This window comes from Pelmatolapia mariae, linkage group LG1 (assembly GCF_036321145.2).
Source record: "Pelmatolapia mariae isolate MD_Pm_ZW linkage group LG1, Pm_UMD_F_2, whole genome shotgun sequence".
NCBI classification, from domain to species: domain Eukaryota; kingdom Metazoa; phylum Chordata; class Actinopteri; order Cichliformes; family Cichlidae; genus Pelmatolapia; species Pelmatolapia mariae.
This window is the reverse complement of record NC_086227.1, coordinates 11,338,171-11,359,963: the sequence shown is the minus strand read 5'-3', so window position 1 is coordinate 11,359,963 and position 21,793 is coordinate 11,338,171. Positions and strand designations below refer to the sequence as shown.

Sequence of the window (21,793 nt, the reverse complement as noted above, 5' to 3'; positions counted from 1 at the left end):
GTAGTGTGTCCAAGCAGCCTGCTGCCACTGGCAAAATGTATATTGACACAGGCTTCTGGAGTGAGTGGGAATTTGTGTTTGCTCTAAAAGATAGGCCTGTTTTCCTAATGGCTGAGCACATTTGCTTAATGCTTGTCAAATACATTCTTTACAGGCAGGCAAATTGACTCGGGTCACTCAACCTTCTTGCCATCATCTAAGCAAAACACGGACTGGAATGCCACCAAATTAACAGGCTCCATTTATTAAAGTTTGCAGCTCAGACAAATGTTAAGGACAAAAGCTTGAATCACGTTTTAGAGGATATGTTTCCACAAAGTAAGCACTGATGCTGGAATCTGAACTGGTTAGAATTTACAGAATAAGACATTCACTGTGTTGCATTCAAAATCTTAATATTGGGTCAGTAATTAAGTCATTCAGGCTTAGTTACGTGGATTTGAGATGACATGTTACGTTAGCCAAGACCAACGATGCAGTCAGTGAAACGCTTCTTATAGAGACTCATCTGCTTGTCTGCATAAATCCCATTTTCTGGATTCATACCTTAAAAAAAGCTTTGTGTGAAACTGACTCACGCACCCCCTTTCTATCAACAGCCATACTTGAACCCGAGGTTATTTGCACTCATCCATTATAATAAACATTTTGTTTCAAGAGTGCATCGATGTGGAGAGTGGCATGTGGAGGGATTTTGCTGTGGAAGCTGGTACATCATTGGAGACCGAAAAAAATACTTAATTACTGCAACTTCTTGTCCTTTACAGGCTACCATCCAGTTTATACGATCAGAACACCATATATCCGAAATATCTAATGTAACATTGATCATTATATTGGCCTTGTTTATTTTATTTAGAGCTATCATTAACTCATTATGTTTAATTTGTGATGCAGCATTTAACTTGTATAAGTGCCTCTAACTTATAAATTGTGTTGTGCTAATTGTTCTACTAATAGAACGATCGTGGCTCAAGAGTTGGGAGTTCGCCTTGTAGTCGGAAGATTGCCGGTTCGAGCCCCGGCTTGGACAGTCTCGGTCGTTGTGTCCTTGGGCAAGACACTTCACCCGTTGCCTACTGGTGGTGGTCAGAGGGCCCGGTGGCGCCAGTGTCCGGCAGCCTCGCCTCTGTCAGTGCGCCCCAGGGTGGCTGTGGCTAAAATGTAGCTTGCCATCACCAGTGTGTGAATGTGTGTATGAATGGGTGGATGACTGAATGTGTAAAGCGCTTTGGGGTCCTTAGGGACTAGAAAAGCGCTATACAAATACAGGCCATTTACCATTTACTAGAGCTGGGCGATATAAGATTTTTTCATATCACGATATGTTTTTTTTTTCATTTCAGGCGATAACGATATATATCACGATATAAGCCAAATAACTATATTTGTAAGATTTAAATGTGCCATTGCTCACAAGTAAAATGTGAAATAATCAGCAGCTTGTTTTGATTTAAATATTTATTTCCCATAATAAGTTCAACAGGGCAGATGTACTTAAGGAACATGAGACTTCAGTTTCAGATAAATAAAGGCAAATATTGCAAACTACACAAAAGGCAGCCGCTAAAGCGTTTAAGTTTCAAAATAAAACAAACAAAACAGACTACTAAATTGTCAATTCCACTTAGAAACAAAATTTTAATTCTAAAAATAAATCTTAGTTTGTTTTACAGAATAACAGACAAAATTGACTAACTTTTGTCAATATCAAATAAACTGAGAACTAAAAGGAAATTCTCAATCTCTCCTTGTTGTATAGCTTAGCTTTTCAAACAGTTTTAACAGTGACTTTAGTCTGACAAAAGCCGAATGACGAATTAGCGCTTTCAGTCAGAGATTGAGCATGCACCGGTTTATTGTATTTCCAGACTTGCTTTCGGCACAATTTACAGTGCGCGCTACTCTGTTTTTTTGTCAGACTTGAAATAACCGAAATACCTTCACACTACGGAACTTCTATGGCCCTTCCGTTCGATAAGCTCTCCGGCATTGGAACCATCATCAGTTTTTTTCTTCGGTAACCTTCGCTCACGCTCTCGGTTGATTTTTCTCTAGTCAGCAAACTCATTTCCTTCATTACCTGGGCAGCCCGGCTGCAAAAACAAATACACATGTGCGCCTTGGCACTTGTGCTGTACGTAACAAGTCGCGTGACGTGACGCTGCGGCTGTGATTGGTTCAGCTCTGCGCTACTTAATTTGGATTGGCTGTTCTTTTTTTCTTTTTCTTTTTTTTTTAAGAGGACAAGAGAGATGAGGCCTATCGCAATAGTTTAATTTTTCTATCGAGAAAAAGTTATTTCGCAATACATATCGTTATCGTTCCATCGCCCAGCTCTACCATTTACCATTTATTAGCTTATAGATTGAGCATCCTGGTTGTTGGCTTGACAGCACTGATTCTTCATTGTCTGGGTATCAGCAGGACATTGGGGTGTATTGATTGAAATTTCTTCTGTGGAGCCCACACCCATGTCTGCAGTGCTGCAGTATGCTGGCAGAGCTTCAAGCTGAGGTCTGTTTCTGTCCGAGTGCAACTCTATATGTGAGTGCATGTCACATTTGACTTTTGGGTATTTTGCTTAAACAGATGACACAAGAGTACAAATTAATGTGTTGGCCTTTCAGGTCTAGCTGCTAGAACAGTCATCTTAGAGATTTCTTGGCTAATTTCTTTTGAGACTCTTTATGAATATCATGATTGTAGTGGGTGCGGTGGTCAGTCTGATATTTGACTCAACAATCGGGTTTTGTTCCTCTATATGTTGGTGGAGTGACTCAGAGTTCTGAGCTAAATCTGTGGGCTGAGTGGAAGGAATGACGGCACTTCGTGACTATCAGACATCAGCTCCTTCTGCTTCTGCTTCTTCTGTAAAAATCAACACTGCAGAAAGCCTAAAGGGCTACTTAAAGCTAATGGCAAAGCTATCCTGTGTGTTTAATTTTAAACCATCATGTTTTTACTCCTCCCTTTGTAAAGATTTATTTTAAATCGTTTTAAACAAACTTGTGGTTTTGATCTACTTAAGTGCGCACTGTGGAAAATTCAACTTCTTGGAAGGCGAGTCATACTTTTGATTTTCTGTTAAGAGAAGGTCATAAATGTTTTTTTGTTCTTGGTCACATTATTTGGACACTTCTTGTTAAGTATATGTTTTTGATTTATGAAGCCACATAACTAAGTCATCACAGCTAAATAATTCTTTGATTTTAGGGTTTCTTTCAGAGCATTTGTGTGATAAGTGAGGTGTTTAGATATTTAAAATCATCAAAATAACTGAAAACATTTGTCTGCTCGTGGCAAATGCACAGTAATGAACCATCCATTCATCTATCCATCCATCCATACTCAGTTATACCTACTTCATCCCAAACTTGCCCTGGTGACAAAGACAGAGACAAGTGAATGCTCAAACTCATGGACAGTTCAGTAGAAACCCAGCAGGACCAAGTTAGTGTCAGTTTCTGAATTAAGCACACTTGATACTGCACATTTTCAACCTGGTCGGTGTTTAACAGCTTGCAGTTTCACTAAGCAACTGCTGAGTTTTCTATAGATGAACCAAGCGGTGGAAATTTGTTTCCTGGTTTTCTAATTAAATTGTTTCAACCTTAAGCTGATATGATCTGACATGACTACTTACTCATTTCATATTCACTAAGTACGTGACATGAATGGAAAACACCAGTTTGCTTTCCTAAGCATCTTGAGTGTATGTCCACACTGTAGGTGTTATCTTGATTGAGGACTTGTTTCCCCATAGTTCACAAGTGAGCTGAAAAGTTCCTTAAAACTTCTTGAGATTCCTCTTCGTCTTTCTTTCTCTTTCTTTCCCCCCCCCAAAGTTTTTCATCCCGATTCCTTCCTCATTTACCTGATCTCATTACCACGAGGAAACACTGCACTATTGTTTACCAGCGAATGTTCCAGTAATGTTGGTGCTGAAACAAGAAGCTTCCGGGTCCCGTTGGTTCTGCCATCCTTTGTGGCCATTTTAAGTTTTAGGAAAGTCACTCGTGTGGCTCGTACTTCCACATTTAACTTTTTTCTAATGAAAATCGAGAACGCTCATGTAACACAAGCCCAAAAATTCAAGTTGAGGATTTTTTGTTTTTGTTTTTAATGAAATGACACTGTGTTTATGCTTTTGTAACAGTGTTTGAAAGGAACCTGCGATTTACAGAAAAACAAGCCATTCACAGCAAATAGTGACCTCACACTGCAAAGGACTATAAGTTGAGTCATTTAGTTACACTGCAGAAGAATGTGGCTGAACTTGTTTTTGGAAGAATACAGAAAGGCTGACATTTATCATCGTTTTCAGTGTTTGCAAATGTGTATCTAGAATACGTCTCATCAAAACCTTTTAAGTGATTACACGGATACGTCATAGATAAATTGACCAAACATTTCGCCCATCACCATTTTTTTTACTAAACATTTTCAAAATGTCAAAGTCAGACAGGATTTTAAAAACAATACACCACATTCCTATGTTTAATAAATTAAAAAAGGTGATTATTTTATTTTGTTTACCGAAAACTTTCATTCATCGCCTCCGTTGATCCAATTTTGGGACACACAGATAATAATTTGTATAATTATAATTACACATAATCACAAAGGAGGCTGCTGCTTTTCAGTCCTGTATCTTATTTGTTAATGATCTTCAGTAACTACGTTGGCTGGAAACACATTTCAGTATGAAGTCTCATAGAGCGATGCTACATTCATTAGTTTGTTTTGGGTGAGCTAAGAGGGGATTTGGCAGTTTAGTTACTAAACCCATTTGGATAATCAAATGTGTTTAAGGCACTTTGTCAGTGCATCTTTTGTGATTGTTGTTTTATTTTAAAGTCCTAAGATAAATAAAAGAAATACTTGCAGTCCTGAGTTGTTTTGTTTTGTTTTGTTTATTGTAGTTTTCACTTCTGAGCCCTTCCACAGATGTCCCCATGTGCCAGCAGTGAAAATGGAGAATTCATTGACTGCTGTTATTGTTTTGAATAAGTTGTTCTCTGAGGTGTTTTGTCTGCTCTCTGTCTCACCCTCTTCCTGTTTAGTTTGTTGTGCTCTGGACATTTCATTGTGTTTGCGTTGTGGTTGTTCGGTTTTCTGTCCCCCATCGAACCGTCCACTTTAGCAATATTGTAATTATAAGTTTTGACCCTCTAACCACTGGTGTACAAAAGTGAAACAGAACATCTGCCGTTGCTTGTTGTATATGTTTGCCTGTTTGTTTGTTTTCATGGTGTGTGAGAGAAAGTGGAGGAGTGAGTGAAATCTGTAGAAACACAAATAAAGTGGGGGTGAGATGCCAGAGGAAGCCAGTCAGAGGAAGCTGACCACACACACACACAAACACGTCTTTATTGCAGATAAGGAATGACTTGGCAGATCTCTCTGCTGAAGAAAACTAGTAAACAGGCTGCCACCCACTGAAGTTGTAGGGACTCTTTGGCCAAATAGGAAGCATTTTCTTAAGGTCATGACTAGGAAGAAAATAGATCTGGTATGGTTTGACACTGAACTTTAGACCTCAGCGTGTTGATGCTCAGGGTTTTGTATACTCAGATTGTCATGTTTTTCTTTGCACGAGCCTTCCATTGAAGCAACAACTAAAACTTTTTTCTGGCTGTGTTGGCAACTCTATCAATATACACACATAGGGTTTTTTTTTCCTACCCTACCACTGTTAGTAATTATTGCACTTTCTCTTGTCTTCTCTTTAGGTTAAATGTGAATCACAAAGTCTGGCCTTAAATCTTTGCATACTCTCTGCATGGGAATTGGATACATTAGCTCGTGCATATCCTGCTTGTTATTGGTCGATCCACCCAATTTCCTGAATTTTTGTTTGGAGTCTCATTTTCCAAAAACCGTGAAATAAGGGAGAATTGCTTGCTTACACAACCTGAGGATACACCAGTCTACAATTTATGGAACAGCAAGGGAAATGAATTTGTAATTTCAAGTTTCAGTAGAGTTTATGATTTGCTTCTGTCTAAAGGATCTTATTTTTCCCCTTGACTCATCTTCTCTGATTGAGAGAAGTTTATGTTTTATGAGAGATGACTGTAATAACAGAGGTGTCCTGGAGAGCAATGATTATTTTTCTATTACGCCTGCCTTTCATCTCCATCGCTGTGACTAATGCGCACTTCCTTCTTAGTAATACAGGAGTTTCTGATTGAGCCAAATACTTCAGTCATGCATTGTTATGATCAAAAGGCCACTGCGTTTTCTCTGACTTTATACTTTATACTGCTTTATCGCAAACAGTGATATAATTCATGTCTGTCCATAAAATATAAAGCTCAAGCAAGCAGCTGGTCAGTGTAGCTTAAAGAATACACAGACTGCAGTTCCTATAATGTGCTGGTTTTGCTGCCCTCCGAGCCATCCAATAGAGACCATGTCCTGGGTATATCCTGGGCCCTCTTCTCAGTTGGACATGCCTAAAACACCTCACCTACGAAGTGGATCAGGCATCTAAATTTGATGACCAACATACTCCTTTCAGTGTGTGTATATATACAGTATGTAGCGCTTTTCTACTCCCATCTGAGCACTTTTTTTCAGTTTTTTTGCAAATACTTTCTTTCCAGCATTCACACACATTCATACTCCAATGGATGCATTGGAGTGCAACTTGGGGTTAGTATCTTGCCCAAGGGTATTTGGCATGCAGATTGGACCACTACTTTTATCTGTGATCTCGTTCTTTCGCTCACCCACAGCTTCTGGTCATAGATAGGGTGGGAATGTAGATTGACCAGTAGAACAACATCTTTATTTTCACGCGCAGCTCTCTTCATCACAACAGACCTGTTAAGTGTCTGCATCACTGCAAAGGCCCCTGCGATCAGTCTGTCCCTTTGCTGCTTAACTTCCCCCTCCTCCACTTGGCTTGAAAGAAAGGGGAATTTTTGCCATTTTTGTTGTAATGATTGCAAACAGGGGGAACAGCTAGCCTAGCTTTGTGTGGAATTTTGCAAATCTGCCATCATGATTAAAATGTTACATGTTTGTTTGATATTATCTGTAAAAATGTGGGTTTTCCAGTTAGGCTCTCTGCCCACGTATGTCCCCAAAAAAACCAGCTCACCCATCGATAGTGATACTTTTTATGGCATATTGGTGATTGAAATGTAACATTTCTCAATATTATGCTTAAACAGTATTTGAAGCACACAATTTGAAAAAGGTGAAATGACAAATCTTGTAACACCCTTGATTTCTTAGGATGTCACTCCCACTTTGTGAACTGCTGCTTTGGTTCATTTAATACAGTGCAAATGTGTTACCCACCCAGTGACCCAGTCCTTCATACTGTGAAACATGATTTATAAGGTTACCTCACTGTTGAGTGAATGAAAGAATTTGGCCACCAGACAAAGTAAACATAATTTCTTTGCGTTTGCTTTGCCTCTTCGGTTCAGTTACTGTGAAACATGTGACTGAAACACACTAATCATTGTAGTTATTCTGTAAGAAGATATGTTTATGTAGTAAAAATGTGTCAATTTTGCACGGAATTGTAAATGTAAATGTAATACTGATCATCTCATTTTTCCAAGCTGGAAAAACATCCCAGAACCAGTGGCCCTTTGCAAATGTTACGCAAATACTTGATCACAGTCTGACGTTCCTTGTTTTTAACCTATAGGTCGACTTATGATAATCATCGACCTTTTACATAAAAACTACAAGTTGTTACCAAAGGGTGGGACACACAGTTAGTCAGGATAAACTGATAAGACTCCAGTTTCAACTAAATTTGAAGCTGAAATTGTCTGAGATAGCAAAGTTTTCAAAAAACGCAAGCAAACAACTGCTGGGATTTCTGGCAGTCAATTCAAGCTTGAGTTGCACAACCTGCCAATCTTCACATCTATATTGCTCATTTCAGTAGACCATCAGATTTGCTCCTGTGGGTGTTTGTAATGGTGGGGATTTATGCAACACGTAGTGTGTGACAATAGGATCCAGAAATTTTATAAAAAGCTTCCCTTATACGAGGCTTAAAACCAAACAAAAGGTTTCTGATTGTTCTGTACAAAATTAATACATTATTTTTGCAACTAAAAAGAAATGTTTTTTCATTACTGATTAATTGGACAATCATTTTCTTGACTGGGCAATGAATGATTAGGTGTATAAAATATCTCAAAGTGGTGATAAATCACTTCGTCCACTATAATTTTTTCTAAGTTGATGACATCCCATTACATCATTTTCAGCTCCAAAAATGTTCAACCCTAAAAATCCAAAGACAAGCAGCCAAGTCCTTGCAATGCAGACAGTACAGACAGTAAAAAAATAATAAACCCATCAAATGATTAAAAAAATGTAAATCCATTATCAAAATGTTTTCAGTTGATTAAGGTGATCATTTGACTAGAAGTTAAAGCTTTGTAAACATAAACCTCTTGCCAGTCAAAACATATTCATATTGCAGTAGTAAATAAACACATTGTCTGTAAATGCTACTAAGGCTGCATTGAGCCCACAGTCTGAAAACAAATCTGACCATATAGATGTGAAGTATCCTGCACCAGCCAAGCAAAAAGGCAGTATTAGATTTAAATGAATGAGGATTACAGCAGCCTCGGTCAGGTGCTGAATAGGGGGTAACTGCAGCTATTAAACCACAGCTTGCTAGCATCAACACTCTGAACTTTTTAGCATGCGGATGTTAGCGTTTAGCTCAACTCCCTTTATACTGCCTGAGGTGACAAATATGTCCAAACAAGTTTTTATTCTTGTTCACTCATATTGTCCATCGCTACTTTATGTACTGTCATGCACATTTATTTTCTTTATTACACAGAGGTGAAAACCCCTTTAAAGGTTTTACGGTGACAGTTAAACCTATACACATCCTACCTCAAACACTTTTTTGCACATTGTTTTGACAGTTGCAGCCGCTGCCAGTACCCACATCCCACCATGCTTTCACTTAGCTGGTGGCTGCAGATCTCCCCTGTGGTTAAACAGCCGCTGTGGCCACAGTCCGCTGTGCCCAGCACAGCTTTAGGTGTGAGGCTGCAAGGTTCATGATTATGAATTGGTCTCTGGAGAGCTTTATCTGCCCACACACACTGCGACACACACTGGGTCAAGTCAGCTGCTCTTTCACTTCATGTTTACATCCTGTCCACATAGTGTGGTTGATGAGTTGGCCTGGTAGTAGGGTCCGAAAAGGATATGAATCTGCACAGGATGAATGAGCAATACTACACTGACTCACATAGAACACTGAGTTATTTTCTCTGTAGCTGCTGTACAAGAAGGAATGCAGAACATTTGGTGACATGTCCCTAAATGAATTTGTAGTACGACAGAAGAATGCTCTTTTCATGTCATTGCCCATTTGATTGAGGCACTTTGAAATTCAGACAAAGAGCGGCTCTGTGTATTTTGGGGCCATGCTGTCACATGACCTCTAAACACAATCCAGTGTGGAAATGTACTTGTAGCCCCTAAGCAGTTGTTGACTTGCTAAAAGATAATCCCTTTGTGAGTCAAATGAAGCACTCTTTTGTCTCTACTCTATCTGAGAAGCTAGCGTGACCCCCTCCATTCATTCAAATTACTTCCAACTCTCTCTACAGACTCAAATCAGGACACTCCTCTCCTCTCCTCTCCTCTCCTCTCCTCTCCTCTCCTTTCCTCTCCTCAAGAAGCAGCCAATGAAATCATCCTCATATTATGTTAAGTTAAATGGGATTTTTTTTGACAAAAATATATTGGGTACTTTGCTACAGTAGATATTGAAATAGAAATGAAATTAATCAGATTCATGAGCCTCTTTAAAAATATTGGAAAGACTGGGCTTATAGCTAATCTACATAATTTAGGGATACACTACACTATAATTTTAGGTCTGAGAGGAGGGTTTTTTTGTTTTTTGCAAGTTATTAAAATCCACATTGGTGTTGGGGGGTGGAAAAGTATTATAATAGTACAATACTGCAAGTGAGAGTGCATGAATTTTTAGTGTCAAAATATCAATTAACATGACAGGACATTTGTTATATCAGAAGTAGGAAACAGGAACCACTGCAAACTCAAAGCTTAGTAGGTGTGGTGTGGTGACCAGAGATTATGGGAACGACTGCAAAAACATCAGGGAGGTACTGAGTTAAACTACGTTTGAGGAAAGTGATTGACATGATGAGTGTATGGGATTGCTTGAGAAAGGAATGGGTGGGAAATGGAAATTAGGCTTACCTACACAATCAAGTCTGGAAAGTTTGCATGAAGTCTACGGATAGTGAGTGAAAAGGCTTCAGATATTAATATATTTCAAATGGCAATAAGTTAGATCCCAACTAAGTTATCGGTAGCTCTTTGCTAGTCTACTGGTATCAACGTTTATATCAATCTTCTATCAGAATATCGGATTTTCAAATCGCCAAATATTGGTATCGTCATCAGTCTTAAAAATCCTATATCAGCTGAGTTCATGAGAGAATTGTGGTAAATCAAAATTACCATTGGTTTCTACACTACACAAATAGTCACCAACCAAATACCAAGTTCCAGCAATAGAAAGTAAATGAATTTTAAAGACACAGTTTAAGAGACTTCATTTAAAAGGTTTCCTCGTAGTTAAATTCTGTAGAGTGTTTGTGCTTTACTTACTAAAGCATAACATCATCCCTGTGGCATCCTCTCTCTGTCTGTGCTCCCCGTAATGACTTTGACCGAGCCTGTATTTGGACACATTACGCCCAGAACACACTGGCACCATCTCAAGCCTGTCATTGGGCTGCCTTTGGCTCAGTTTATGGTCTGAAGCCAAGAATAATGTTGTTGACCTAGTGGAGTCACTGAAATGGTGCGAATCATGTCTGTACAAACAGCTTTAGTCATGATGCGTCTTTGAGCCGTGGAAGTGGAAGGAAAAAAAGAGCCACCCAGAAAAAACCACTCTGCGCTATAAATCTTTTACGTATTATATGCTTGTTATTGTTGTTTATTTGGTTTCAGCCCTTGTTACCTCAGCTTGCCTTCCTGTCCTCTTGAGCTTAAGTTACTGACTTAGATTTCCAAGAATAACTGTTGACACCTCTCATACGAGAAGGTTGGAGAACATATTTGCATTATTGTGGGCTGTTTGTGTAGGTGGAAAGCGCAAGAGTGCAGTAAAATATTTGCATTTGAGACCAAGTTTCTGAAACCAGAATTTGTCTTGTTGCTAATTTACATTGGTGTCTGTTAGGGAGAAAAACTGTTTACACCCTGATTATTATACAGATTGATTTTCTCTGTTGGCATGCTACTGTAGATTGCTGTTTGCTGCTGCTGTAACTCAGGAAATTCTTCTGATTATGTAAGGCCATTGTCACAAATATTTATGGTAATGTATTCTTAGAAATTGAAATGTTTGGAAGTAGCACAGTGATTTAATGATAGCTGGCTCTTACTGATGACTTATTCACTCTATTTTGCGTTTATACATTGGAACTTAATGTCCACGGTGAGAAACTCCTTCCCTGGAGGTCATTTATAACTCATCTCTTCTGCTGGGAGATTTGTGTTTTATTACCGTTGATATGGAGCTAGCCAAGTTTAGAAAGACTAAAAACTTTAGGTTGTAAAAATGTCGTCTTCAACGATATGCGTCTTTTCTTTTACATAGACCAGGTGGATGAACACACAATGCCTCAAATATTTTTCAGTGTTTTTAGTTGTTCCACATCCTACTTCCTGCCAGCCCAACACAAAATGTTGAATGTTAACAAAAAAAGCACTGAAAGGTCCAATACCTGACCTGTCTGCTCACTCTGAAAGCAGCATGAGTGCTTTTGGGTTCGGTTTTTATTGGCTATCTACTTTCCAGTAGGAAGCTCGTACTACTCCGGAGCGCTGAGTGATGTTAGTCTGTCCTTGTCTGACCTGGAGTTCCTGAAGCAGGCAGGTTAGCCAGTTCAGAGACAGACAAAGAGGTGAACAACATGCCAGCTCCTCTGGAAGGCGTCACATTTCGAAATCCACATTCTGGGATGCGAAGTGATACAGTCACTGTTCTTTAGTTTGACTCCGTTTGCTCGTTTCTTTGTCCAGACAGTGGAGTTAAATATGTTTTTCCACTGTGTCTGCCTTTTTAATGATTTCTTCTGCCTTATGAGTCAGAGACGAGAGGCAAGTTTGTAGCTTTGATCCAGAGGTTTGAGCCAGTGTCAGCCGGTAATAGAGGCCAACGTGTCCTAAGTTCTCTATCACCACGATTCTCAAAAGCATCTAAATGGGTTGTTGTTCGTAAACTTCAGTGGGACAGAGCCTAACCTTCAGATGCTTTTGGACAACAAAGTGTTGGTCTGAATAAAAGATGTTCAGTTTATCTGGACTGAATTATCTGTCTCTGCAGTATATGTACCAAAATGATTTAACTTCAGCTAGTACACCTTGTGTGCATTGTTCCTGGAGGAAACTGCATGCCGTAAATTAATTGTCACTGACTCATTTCTCAAGGAACCGTGACTAGAAAAACCTCACCATCTCACCTTGTGATGCTTCGCCGTGTTGGTTGTTTTCGACTGGAAAAGGTAGCTGTGCCCCGAAGGTTCCATCTGTATTGCATAGCAACAGCCTTATTGGTAAAATGATGGCCTACCCTGGACCAAAACAACATATTTTTCAAATGCAGGAGAAATTCTTTGATGGATGAAGCTCTTAAATTTGTGGATTATGATTAGCCTGAAGCCCAGTAATTTTGCACATTAGCTTGACGTTAGCTGTCTCCTTGCATGTTTGGGAAGTTAAAAAGTGGCGTGGGCGAAGGGTGGGGTAAGGGAAGGGTGTTTTCCCGTTTCACAGACGGAGAGCTCGGGACAGCTCTAAGTGATTCACTGAGGAATTTGTTTACTTGTGGTAGAGCTACAAATAACTATAGGGCTTATATAGGGCGAAAAACTACTTCCCCTTCAGGCAGCCATACAACATAAACAGAGCTGTGAGGGGAAATACTGGACTGTCTTATTAAAGCACAACCGCTACACATGTTCCACACAGCCACATGGATCCCATTACTCACTGAGGAGCTTTTTTTTTTTCGCCCCATCAGGACTGCTGGCCATAGCTCCTTCATCCTCACTCTGGCAATTTGTCTACCGCTGGCTTTAATAGATCCTAAAAACATGTTATTAATCAGTCTCGGACCAATGCTGTTAGAAACTATGTGGGAGGAAAAGCTTCCTCTGTGGCATCCAGACGGACAGTGTCTCAAGACGATGTTTGGCCTCCTGCCAGACGCTCTGCGTTCTTGATCCATAAACAAATTATCCACACCTTAAAGTGGACTCTGTACTTGGTCTCAGTGACCCTGTTGCTGTATGCAATATGTAGCCTTTCTCATTAATTCGTTTACATCTTACCACATGTTCCTCTTTTCCCCTATAGGCATTTGGGAATGCAAAGACAGCACATAACAACAACTCCAGTCGCTTTGGGAAGTTCATTCAGGTGAACTACCAGGAGAGCGGCACTGTGAGAGGGTAAGAACCCAGAACCAAATTCTTATTATTATCCAAATAAAATAAGAAACAATGTTAAAGTCAACCACTTTTCTTGTACTTTTTTTTTTTTTTTTTTTTTAAAACAGAGCTTACGTGGAGAAATACCTCTTGGAGAAGTCAAGACTGGTCTATCAAGAGCACAATGAACGGTGAGCGCATCTCAGAAATGCAGATTCTTATCAAAAGCCCTCATATAAACAGCAGAAGTACATTTGGCGAGCAGGACTGGGCTGGGTTGCTGTGACGTACATTTAACACAAAACATGCATGCACCAAATCAAAGATGATAAGCTTGTGTAAAAAAAATCAGTAATTAGCAGTAAGGCCAGCGAGCTTTTATTGTACTATATTTGTAACATTTCAACAAAACATATTAATACTCATTTTAATCCAATCTTCCAAATTGAGTGTTATAACACAAAAAAGTGAGTTTTTCTTAAAGCTGCATATATTTCACAAGAAAGCTGGCATCAGAATGTCTGTTGAAGATGCCAAAGTTTAAATAGACGATGAAATTAATTAGTGGGCTCAGCAGTAATGTGTTCGATAGTTGGTGGAGTGCACAGTCGGCCCCTTTTGCTAGCTACCTCTGAGATGGATTTAAGGTCCATAAAAACTTTTGTGAAGTGTGCATTTAAAGAGAATCTTGGTCGAACAGCAGACTTTTTCTCTCTAACCTTTCCACTTCAGCCCGACTCTGTCAGAAACAGAATGCACACACAGATAAATAATCTGATGGAAGTGAGATGTCGTGGTTGTTTTTCAGTCAATAATTTGATCCCTCTCCAAGACATCGGTTTCACAAGTAGTTTAGCAAGATGGTTTTCTGTAGAATGTGGATCACCAAGAAGTCAACTTGTCAGTTTTCACACCACGTGAATTGAAACGAAACCTGTAAGATGAAATTTGAAACCCCTCTCTATAGTTGTTCCAGTTTTAAATACTAACAATGCTAAAATTGCTATGCTGACATTCTAGCATGCTGAACATAACAAGCCTGTTTCCAAAATAACATGCAAAGCACTGTATTGCTGGGTGTCAGGAGTTTGCTGTGCTCACTGCACTCAAAATAAAGTCCTGCATCCCACTCAGTTAGTTTGCTAAAAATGAGCATGTTCATGGCGATGATTAATACAGTAACTGATCGGCTGCTAAAAGCATAGGGGTGTTTTTTTTGGCATAGATGATTAACCTGTTTTGGTACATGGGGAATAATATCCATCTCAGTGGAAAGAACATAAGATTAGGAACGTTGTAGATGGAGATAAACTTCTTAACCATTTCCAGAAACAGATGTGGTGTTTTTACAATTAAAAAAAAAACACTGTAAAGTTTGAACTAATTGCGTTACAATGTAATAATTTTTTGTTTCTTTGGTTTTTTTTTTTAGAAACTACCATGTGTTTTACTACCTGCTGGCAGGAGCAAGTGAAGAAGAGAGGAAAGCCTTTCACCTCAAGAAGCCTGAAGAATACCATTACCTCAGTCAGGTGGGACCTTTAGCATCAGGCACTGCAGACTTGATCTTACACTAGCCGTGCCATGTGATGTGATGTTTGTTACAGTTTTCATTTATCTGTAACATTGTAAATGTCGTCAACATGTGTGAAATAATAAAACAGGGGGAAAATAGTTTTTTGACACCAGCTGCACTGCTGTCCTTCACATACACACTATCTAAAATGTTCAGCTGTTTCAGGGACAGACACAGCGTTTTAATTTGTTTGCTTTTCAGTTTGACTTCTTGTAGGCATAGCTGTACTGTATAGTAGGTTTGCCTTCACTTCCGTCTTTATTTACATTTTTTTGTTCATGCAGTGAGGCAACCTCACTGCTTCACTTCTGCTGACAAAAACGCACACAAAATGGTATTCATCCCCCATCTCTGTTGCTCTGTTGTCCTAAAGGAAAACGGGTTTCACATAACTATGAAATAAAGCCACAACAAACACACAAATAGTCAGTCTGCATATGAAATGCGGATGTTTTGTAAAATTTAAAGTGTCTCCGTTTCTGAGCTTGACAGTCAGACGACCAGCGACCTCCCCTCCACCAAGGTCCTCATGCCTACGCAGAAGAGAGCAGGGAATTCCTCCCATTCCTCCCAGCCACTGATGTGCACATGCAAACATGCGTGCGCTCGTACACACACACACACACACACACACACACACACACACACATGTCTGGTTTGCTATCCTCGTGGGGACATCCCATTGACATAATGCTTTCCCTAGCCCCTTACCCTAACCCTAACCATTAAAAATGAATGCCTAACCCTAACCCTTACCCTAAACCTAACCATAACCTAATTGTAACCCTGACAGTAAAACCGCATTTTGAGTGTGAAAATTGCTTTCAACCCCGAGGGGACCTGGATTTTGGTCCCCACGGTGCAGAAAGTCCCCACCAGGATAGTAAAAGTCAGATTTTGGTCCCCACCAGGATAGTACGAACCCGTACACACACACACACACACACACACACACACACACACACACACACACACACACACACACACACACACACACACATTCTGTTCATGCCCTTGTATTTTCCCCTTCTCTTCTATTTTGGGACCCACATATAAATATATTATAATATAAATGTAAATTATAACTCCCTAGCTAGAGGTCTTGCATGGATTTCAGTGTTCACACAAGGAATCAAGTTTTTTACTGTGTGCATGTGTTTGTGTGCGTATAAGAAGAAACTGAAATTTATTTATGAGGTAACTTTCACACACAGTCACAAAGCAGTGTACACAATATATATTCTAAAAAAGAAAAAAAACTGAAAAAAGATTGATGCCCTTAATATTATTTTCTTCCAGAGTAACATCGTGCAGCATCATGTTGTACCGCAGCTAAAAGAAACAAAGTTCCCCAAGGAGGTGCACTTAAGGACACCCTCACTGAGGCTCGTTGATTATATGCTGAAAAATTCCAGAATGCACAGATGAGCAGATAGCAGATGTTGCATGAAATAATGTGAATCTGGTACTCTACTGCGAATCCTGCGTTTTTGCAGCAGTGCCTGCTCACAATCTGGAAATGCAGTAATTACTTTAATCTACATAAATCTGTGGTTGTAAATTGCTGCCTTGGGTTTGTTATCTGCAATAGTGTGTCTGCAAGTTGAGTTTCATACCTCATCAACAACCCTGTTTAAAAAAAAACACACAAGTAATTGACATGAACAAGTTGAATTTTAACTTTGCTCACTATAAAATTGCAAAGAATTTGAAGATTTTATAATCTGCCGTGCATAATATCATTAAAACATTCAGAGAATTTCATAGAGTCTCTTTACCAAGGGTAACACTGAGAAAACTCCAGCATGCAAAGAAACTACATAGAGAGAAGGCAGCAGTATTTCTAAGCTTATTTAAGATGGTCTGAAAGAAAAGATTTTTCTGACAAATCAAAATTTAAGCTGAAACGAAGGGAACCATCCAGGCTGTTATCAGCACACAGTTTAAAAGCCAGCATCCATAATGGCGTGGGGGTAGCTTGAACATCAGCAAAGCGCTATAAATGCTGAATGATTTATAAAGGTTGTTGAGCAACATATGCTGCCATCCAGACTGTTCCTTTTCAGTGAAGCCCTTGCTTATTTCAGCACAACAATACAAAACCACAGTCTGCAGCATGGCTCAGTAGTCCAGTTCCTAAACTCAAGAAGGAAGAAAAGAAAATATTTCAATATCAAAACTGTAGCACCTGGTCCCATTAATACCAAATGTCTCATTTAGGACACGGATAATGAAGAATTATGTTTTAACATTTGACAACAATAAAATCTAGAGTTTGGATGGCTTGCAAGAATTCAGTTCTACATTAGTAGGAATCAGTTCTTATCTTAGGAGGTAAAAAATGAGTCATAAAAAGGTATTTAAATTTGAAGGAAAGCCAACAATTCATTCTGGCGCCTTAATATTTTTGTGTGCTGCATGTCTGGACCTCTTATTTCCTCCTGCTTTGATGTCTTAATGTGTTCAACCGTAAAGTTTTTATGTGGTAGTGTCTGAGTGTGTTTTCTTTGTCTCTGTCATCACTGCTTATATGCTTAAAAGTGTTTGACTTTGAATCGTCGATGTTTGAGACTATAATGAACAGCCTGTATCTTAACAGCACGTCTTCGTTGTCATTGGTCGCTCTTAAATCTGCGCACATGTTTGACCAGTATAGTGTGTTGTCATTGGAATACTGCTCTCTAACCTTGATCTTGCCTCCTGTAAACTCGTCATTTCCAGATGTCAAAGACAAGCCACCAACGTCAATGGGAGAGTTACTGTGAGAGTGAGCCGGTCAGTATCAGCTGTGTGTTAACTGTCCGTGTGTCTGCACGTGTTGCAGAAACCTCAGCTGGTAGATTTTGTGTCACCTGAGCACTCGCAGCTGAAGCTGCACTTCATCTGCACAGTTGCACACCTCCTCCACCCCTCCACACACCCGTTCCTATGATTCCCTTGCTTATTTTGTTGCTTTTTGGATATTTCCTGGTTTGGTTTGGGGAGCATTTATTTGTTTTTGCTTTCCCCTGTTGTACTGCTTTTGAGTTCTGGTGGTATGTCTACTCATATCCTGGCCACTGTAGCTGCCTGTGTTGCTCTAATTTTTTTTCTTTTTTTTCTTTTTGATCGTTGACCGGTACAGTGTTTCCTGCAGCACTCATTTGAATTTCCTGTCCTCCATACACTACAGAAATCCCCGAGTAATCTTGTGTTCAGACAATTTGTAGCATCAAACAATTTTAACACACTCATAACTTTGATGTGTGACCTCACCTCTGAAACAGGGGAAACACTGGATTGAAGAATGTCAACGATCAAAAGGTCTTCTCTCATTACTGTTGGGATTCCTTGTGTCTTTTTTGGGGTACTGCGTGTTTTTGTGAGTGTATTAAAGCATTTATAGTGATTAGAAATGCTTTTATACTTTCCATTGACATGAATAGAAGTCAATGGAAAGCTTACGTTTTTAGCTGCAGTTCATTAATCCAGTAATATTGCAAAATGCAATGCAAGTTTTTGTATAATGCTGATAATATAAGTTTGTGGCTCTTGACACTACTGAGGAGAAATGCTATAAATATACCCAGACTGCACTGTGAGTAGACAAGCGGTGATCCGTATTTTGACTGACATCTTTTATGACATCTGGAATCTTTAGACACCTTTTTACCTCACTGACTGCTTTCATTGAAAAGAACTTCAAGTTTGAACAAGCAGTGTTCACATAATGTAGGTTTTCCTGACGTGGAAATGTAACACCAGAGCTTCTAATGGGTCAATGTAAATTTCTGCTGTGAAGGAAGAGAGAGAAGGAAGCGAGGAGGAGGCACATTGGTGCAAGCATGAGTCTCAGTGTTTGGAGTGTTTGTGTTTCTGAGGCACAGTTTGCGATAATTATTGCAGCCATAGTGGAATGGGCCTATAAAGGAAAGAGCAGAGCTCACATTATAGTGGGTGTATGTAGTTCAGTGAAGTACTGTGTACTTATGTAGAAACATCAAAGCATATGTTTCTAGGAACGCTCTTGTAAACAACCAATCTAGATCCAGAATGATCTAAAAGTATACTCCTGCTAGTATTCATATAGCTGCTAAATAGAATATTTCTTGTATTTAATATATTTTTCAATCACGTCATGACTTTAGTCCTGTTATGACAGTCAAAACATTGCAGTCACTATATTTACTCTGCTAGTTTAGGTGATCATCCATTCTCAAGAACAGGCTCATCCATAAACTGCTCTTCCTGTCAGCTTCACTGCTTGCCAAATTTTTTGTGGATTGGTTTAAAGTGGAGTGCCAAAGCAGATTTTCCACTACATGAGCAGAACCTGCACACGCCACTGTTCACTAGACGCTCTGCACATTAGGCTCAAGTTTTGCAGATTTCTTTGACCCCAAGCTTCTTAATGATAGCTTATTTCAGGATGAGTTGGGTAATGTGTCTGCTTCAGGCACTTTTTCTGTTTTTTGTTTTAAATTTATTTTAAGTACAATGTAAATTAAAAAAAAAAAACAACTTTTTTTAAGTGTATTTGCTAGACAGTCTGTAAACCTTGAAAACATTAAGGCACCATATATGTCAGCAGTCCTTCTAAACCTCAGAGTAGCTTGTCATTAGCCCTTTTGGCTTCCCCGGTCACTGTGTTGTAACAGCCTCCGCAGGCCTGATAACATCCAAAAACTTTTTTCTTTTTTTCTGCAGGACTGCTTCAATGTAGAAGGAGAGGACCTGAAGCATGACTTTGAGAGGCTTCAGCTGGCCATGGAGATGGTGGGCTTTCTTCCTGCCACACGCAAGCAGTGAGTGACAGACACAGAAACCATTATTTACCTATGGTATCACCTATTTATACAGTCCAGTTCAGCAGTGTTTCATCTGACTGCACTCGCCCCTACTTTTGTTTCATACTATAAACGATGGCTTTGCAGGCCACCACAGCTCCCACCATCACTACCAGTACTGTAAAGTAATTATTTCAGTCCAACTTTTACTAATAAAATCAATGGATTCCACTGATTGAGATGATATACTTCCACTGCAGTGTCCCATGAATGCTCTCTAACTGTTGTTTAGGATCTTCTCTCTGCTGTCGGCCATCCTTCACCTGGGTAACATCCGCTACAAGAAGAAACCTTACAGGGACGACCAGATAGACATTGTTAACCCAGAGGTGCTGCCTGTTGTGTCAGAACTGCTGCAGGTAGATGGCAATGCTAAATATATTTCTACATATTACATGTCTAGATTGTGAAAGGCGGATAATTTTAAACTGCTAAATACACTTCCTATTTGTTCAAGCCAGGATAAAGACACACACACACACAACCGTGTATTCATATCTTTGTGGGGACATCTCATTGACATAATGCTTTCCCTATCTGCTTACCCTAACCATCAAAATTGAATGCCTAACCCTAAACCTAACCACAACCTAATTGTAACCCTGACACTGAAACCACATTTTGAGTCTGAAAAATGCCTTCAAACTTGTGGGGACTGGGATTTTGCGTCCCATAAGGGTTGTTGGTCCCCACAAGTATAGTAAACTTCCAATTTTTGGTCCCCACAAAGATATTAATACACATACACACACAACAGACACACACAAAAGCACATTTTCGGTTACTTTAAACGTAATCAGGTGTGAAGGGCAGCTTGAAAAGGGTTTCAGCTTTCTTTTGAATGAGTGAACACTTGTGTCTCACCATCATCTCTAGGTAAAAGAAGAGATGCTGTTTGAAGCCCTGACAACGCGGAAGACGGTTACTGTGGGAGAGAAGCTGATCGTTCCCTACAAGCTGGCTGAGGTGAGACTGGAGCTGCTTTGCGGCTTCTCAAACAGTAAATAAATAAAGCTGCAAATCAAAATGTGCGAAAAAATCTTGATAAGTCATCCACAATAACATCTACCTACTCTGAGCAGCAGGAATGCAGATGTTTCTGCCAACTTGAAGCCCGTTCGGTTGTTGCACATCACAGATTTCGGCCTGTTCCTTTGTCTTCGTGACATGGGCTCTTTTGAACATGTCCAGATGTGTGAGCTGTCTTGCTTTAGGTAGGTGGGCTAATGCTGATGGCAAATTAAGACCCGAATCGCGCAGTGGGCAGCCGCGTTGCATTCCAGAGTTGATTGCGGCCACTCAAGACAATTCTTGTGATTCCACCGCCGCATTTCAGCGGGTCTGCGCCTTACTAAAAATATGCACAGAGTCTATTTTTAACGGAAGCCACGTCAAATAGTAGAGAGCAGGAAGTCGGAGACAGGAACAGAATGGAACTTTTGGTCATTTTTCAAGCGATCGTAGAGATCAGTTGCTGCATGTCTGAAATTCTCTTTGTGTGAAGCACAGAGTGAAAGTAAACACAGGCTCATGACTGATGTGTTGTGAATTAGTAGGCAATTAATATGTACAGTGTTTTTTGATTGGCTTTTTCTGGCATTCGTACCAATGTACTCAGTATGATGCCAGATTTGAAGGCGCATAGGTATAAGTAGTTTTTGGAGTGTTTTCACATCCGGCCCGAACACAATGGCACTGCAGTCGTGGCTCTTCAGTGTGACCTGGCTGTGTTTACAGAAAAGCACGCACCAGTACCGGATCTCCTCCTGCTCACTCTTGATTCTCTGCAGCTTCTTCGTTTAGTGGCGTCAAGTGAGGGCTCTGAGTCACAGCAGTGCGCACTTACACAAACCCACATGCACAAAGTCCTTCAGTCTGTTTAGAGGGAAGGGAAAGCATTTCAA

The 21,793-nt window shown here is 39.8% G+C and overlaps 1 protein-coding gene across 11 annotated transcripts in view; it reads left to right on the top strand.

Annotated features, from left to right (window-relative positions):
- The window catches only part of myo9aa (myosin IXAa), a 98,458-nt gene that overhangs the window by 39,410 nt on the left and 37,255 nt on the right, over positions 1-21,793 (top strand). For 10 of the 11 annotated variants that reach the window (XM_063472107.1, XM_063472097.1, XM_063472127.1 and 7 more), the window contains exons 3-9: positions 13,414-13,508; positions 13,616-13,678; positions 14,920-15,019; positions 17,785-17,838; positions 19,750-19,847; positions 20,122-20,248; positions 20,766-20,855. In XM_063472107.1, coding sequence (XP_063328177.1) covers positions 13,414-13,508; positions 13,616-13,678; positions 14,920-15,019; positions 17,785-17,838; positions 19,750-19,847; positions 20,122-20,248; positions 20,766-20,855 — 627 coding nt within the window. The remainder of the gene's footprint in view (positions 1-13,413; positions 13,509-13,615; positions 13,679-14,919; positions 15,020-17,784; positions 17,839-19,749; positions 19,848-20,121; positions 20,249-20,765; positions 20,856-21,793) is intronic. The other variant, XM_063472080.1, reaches the window with a different exon arrangement.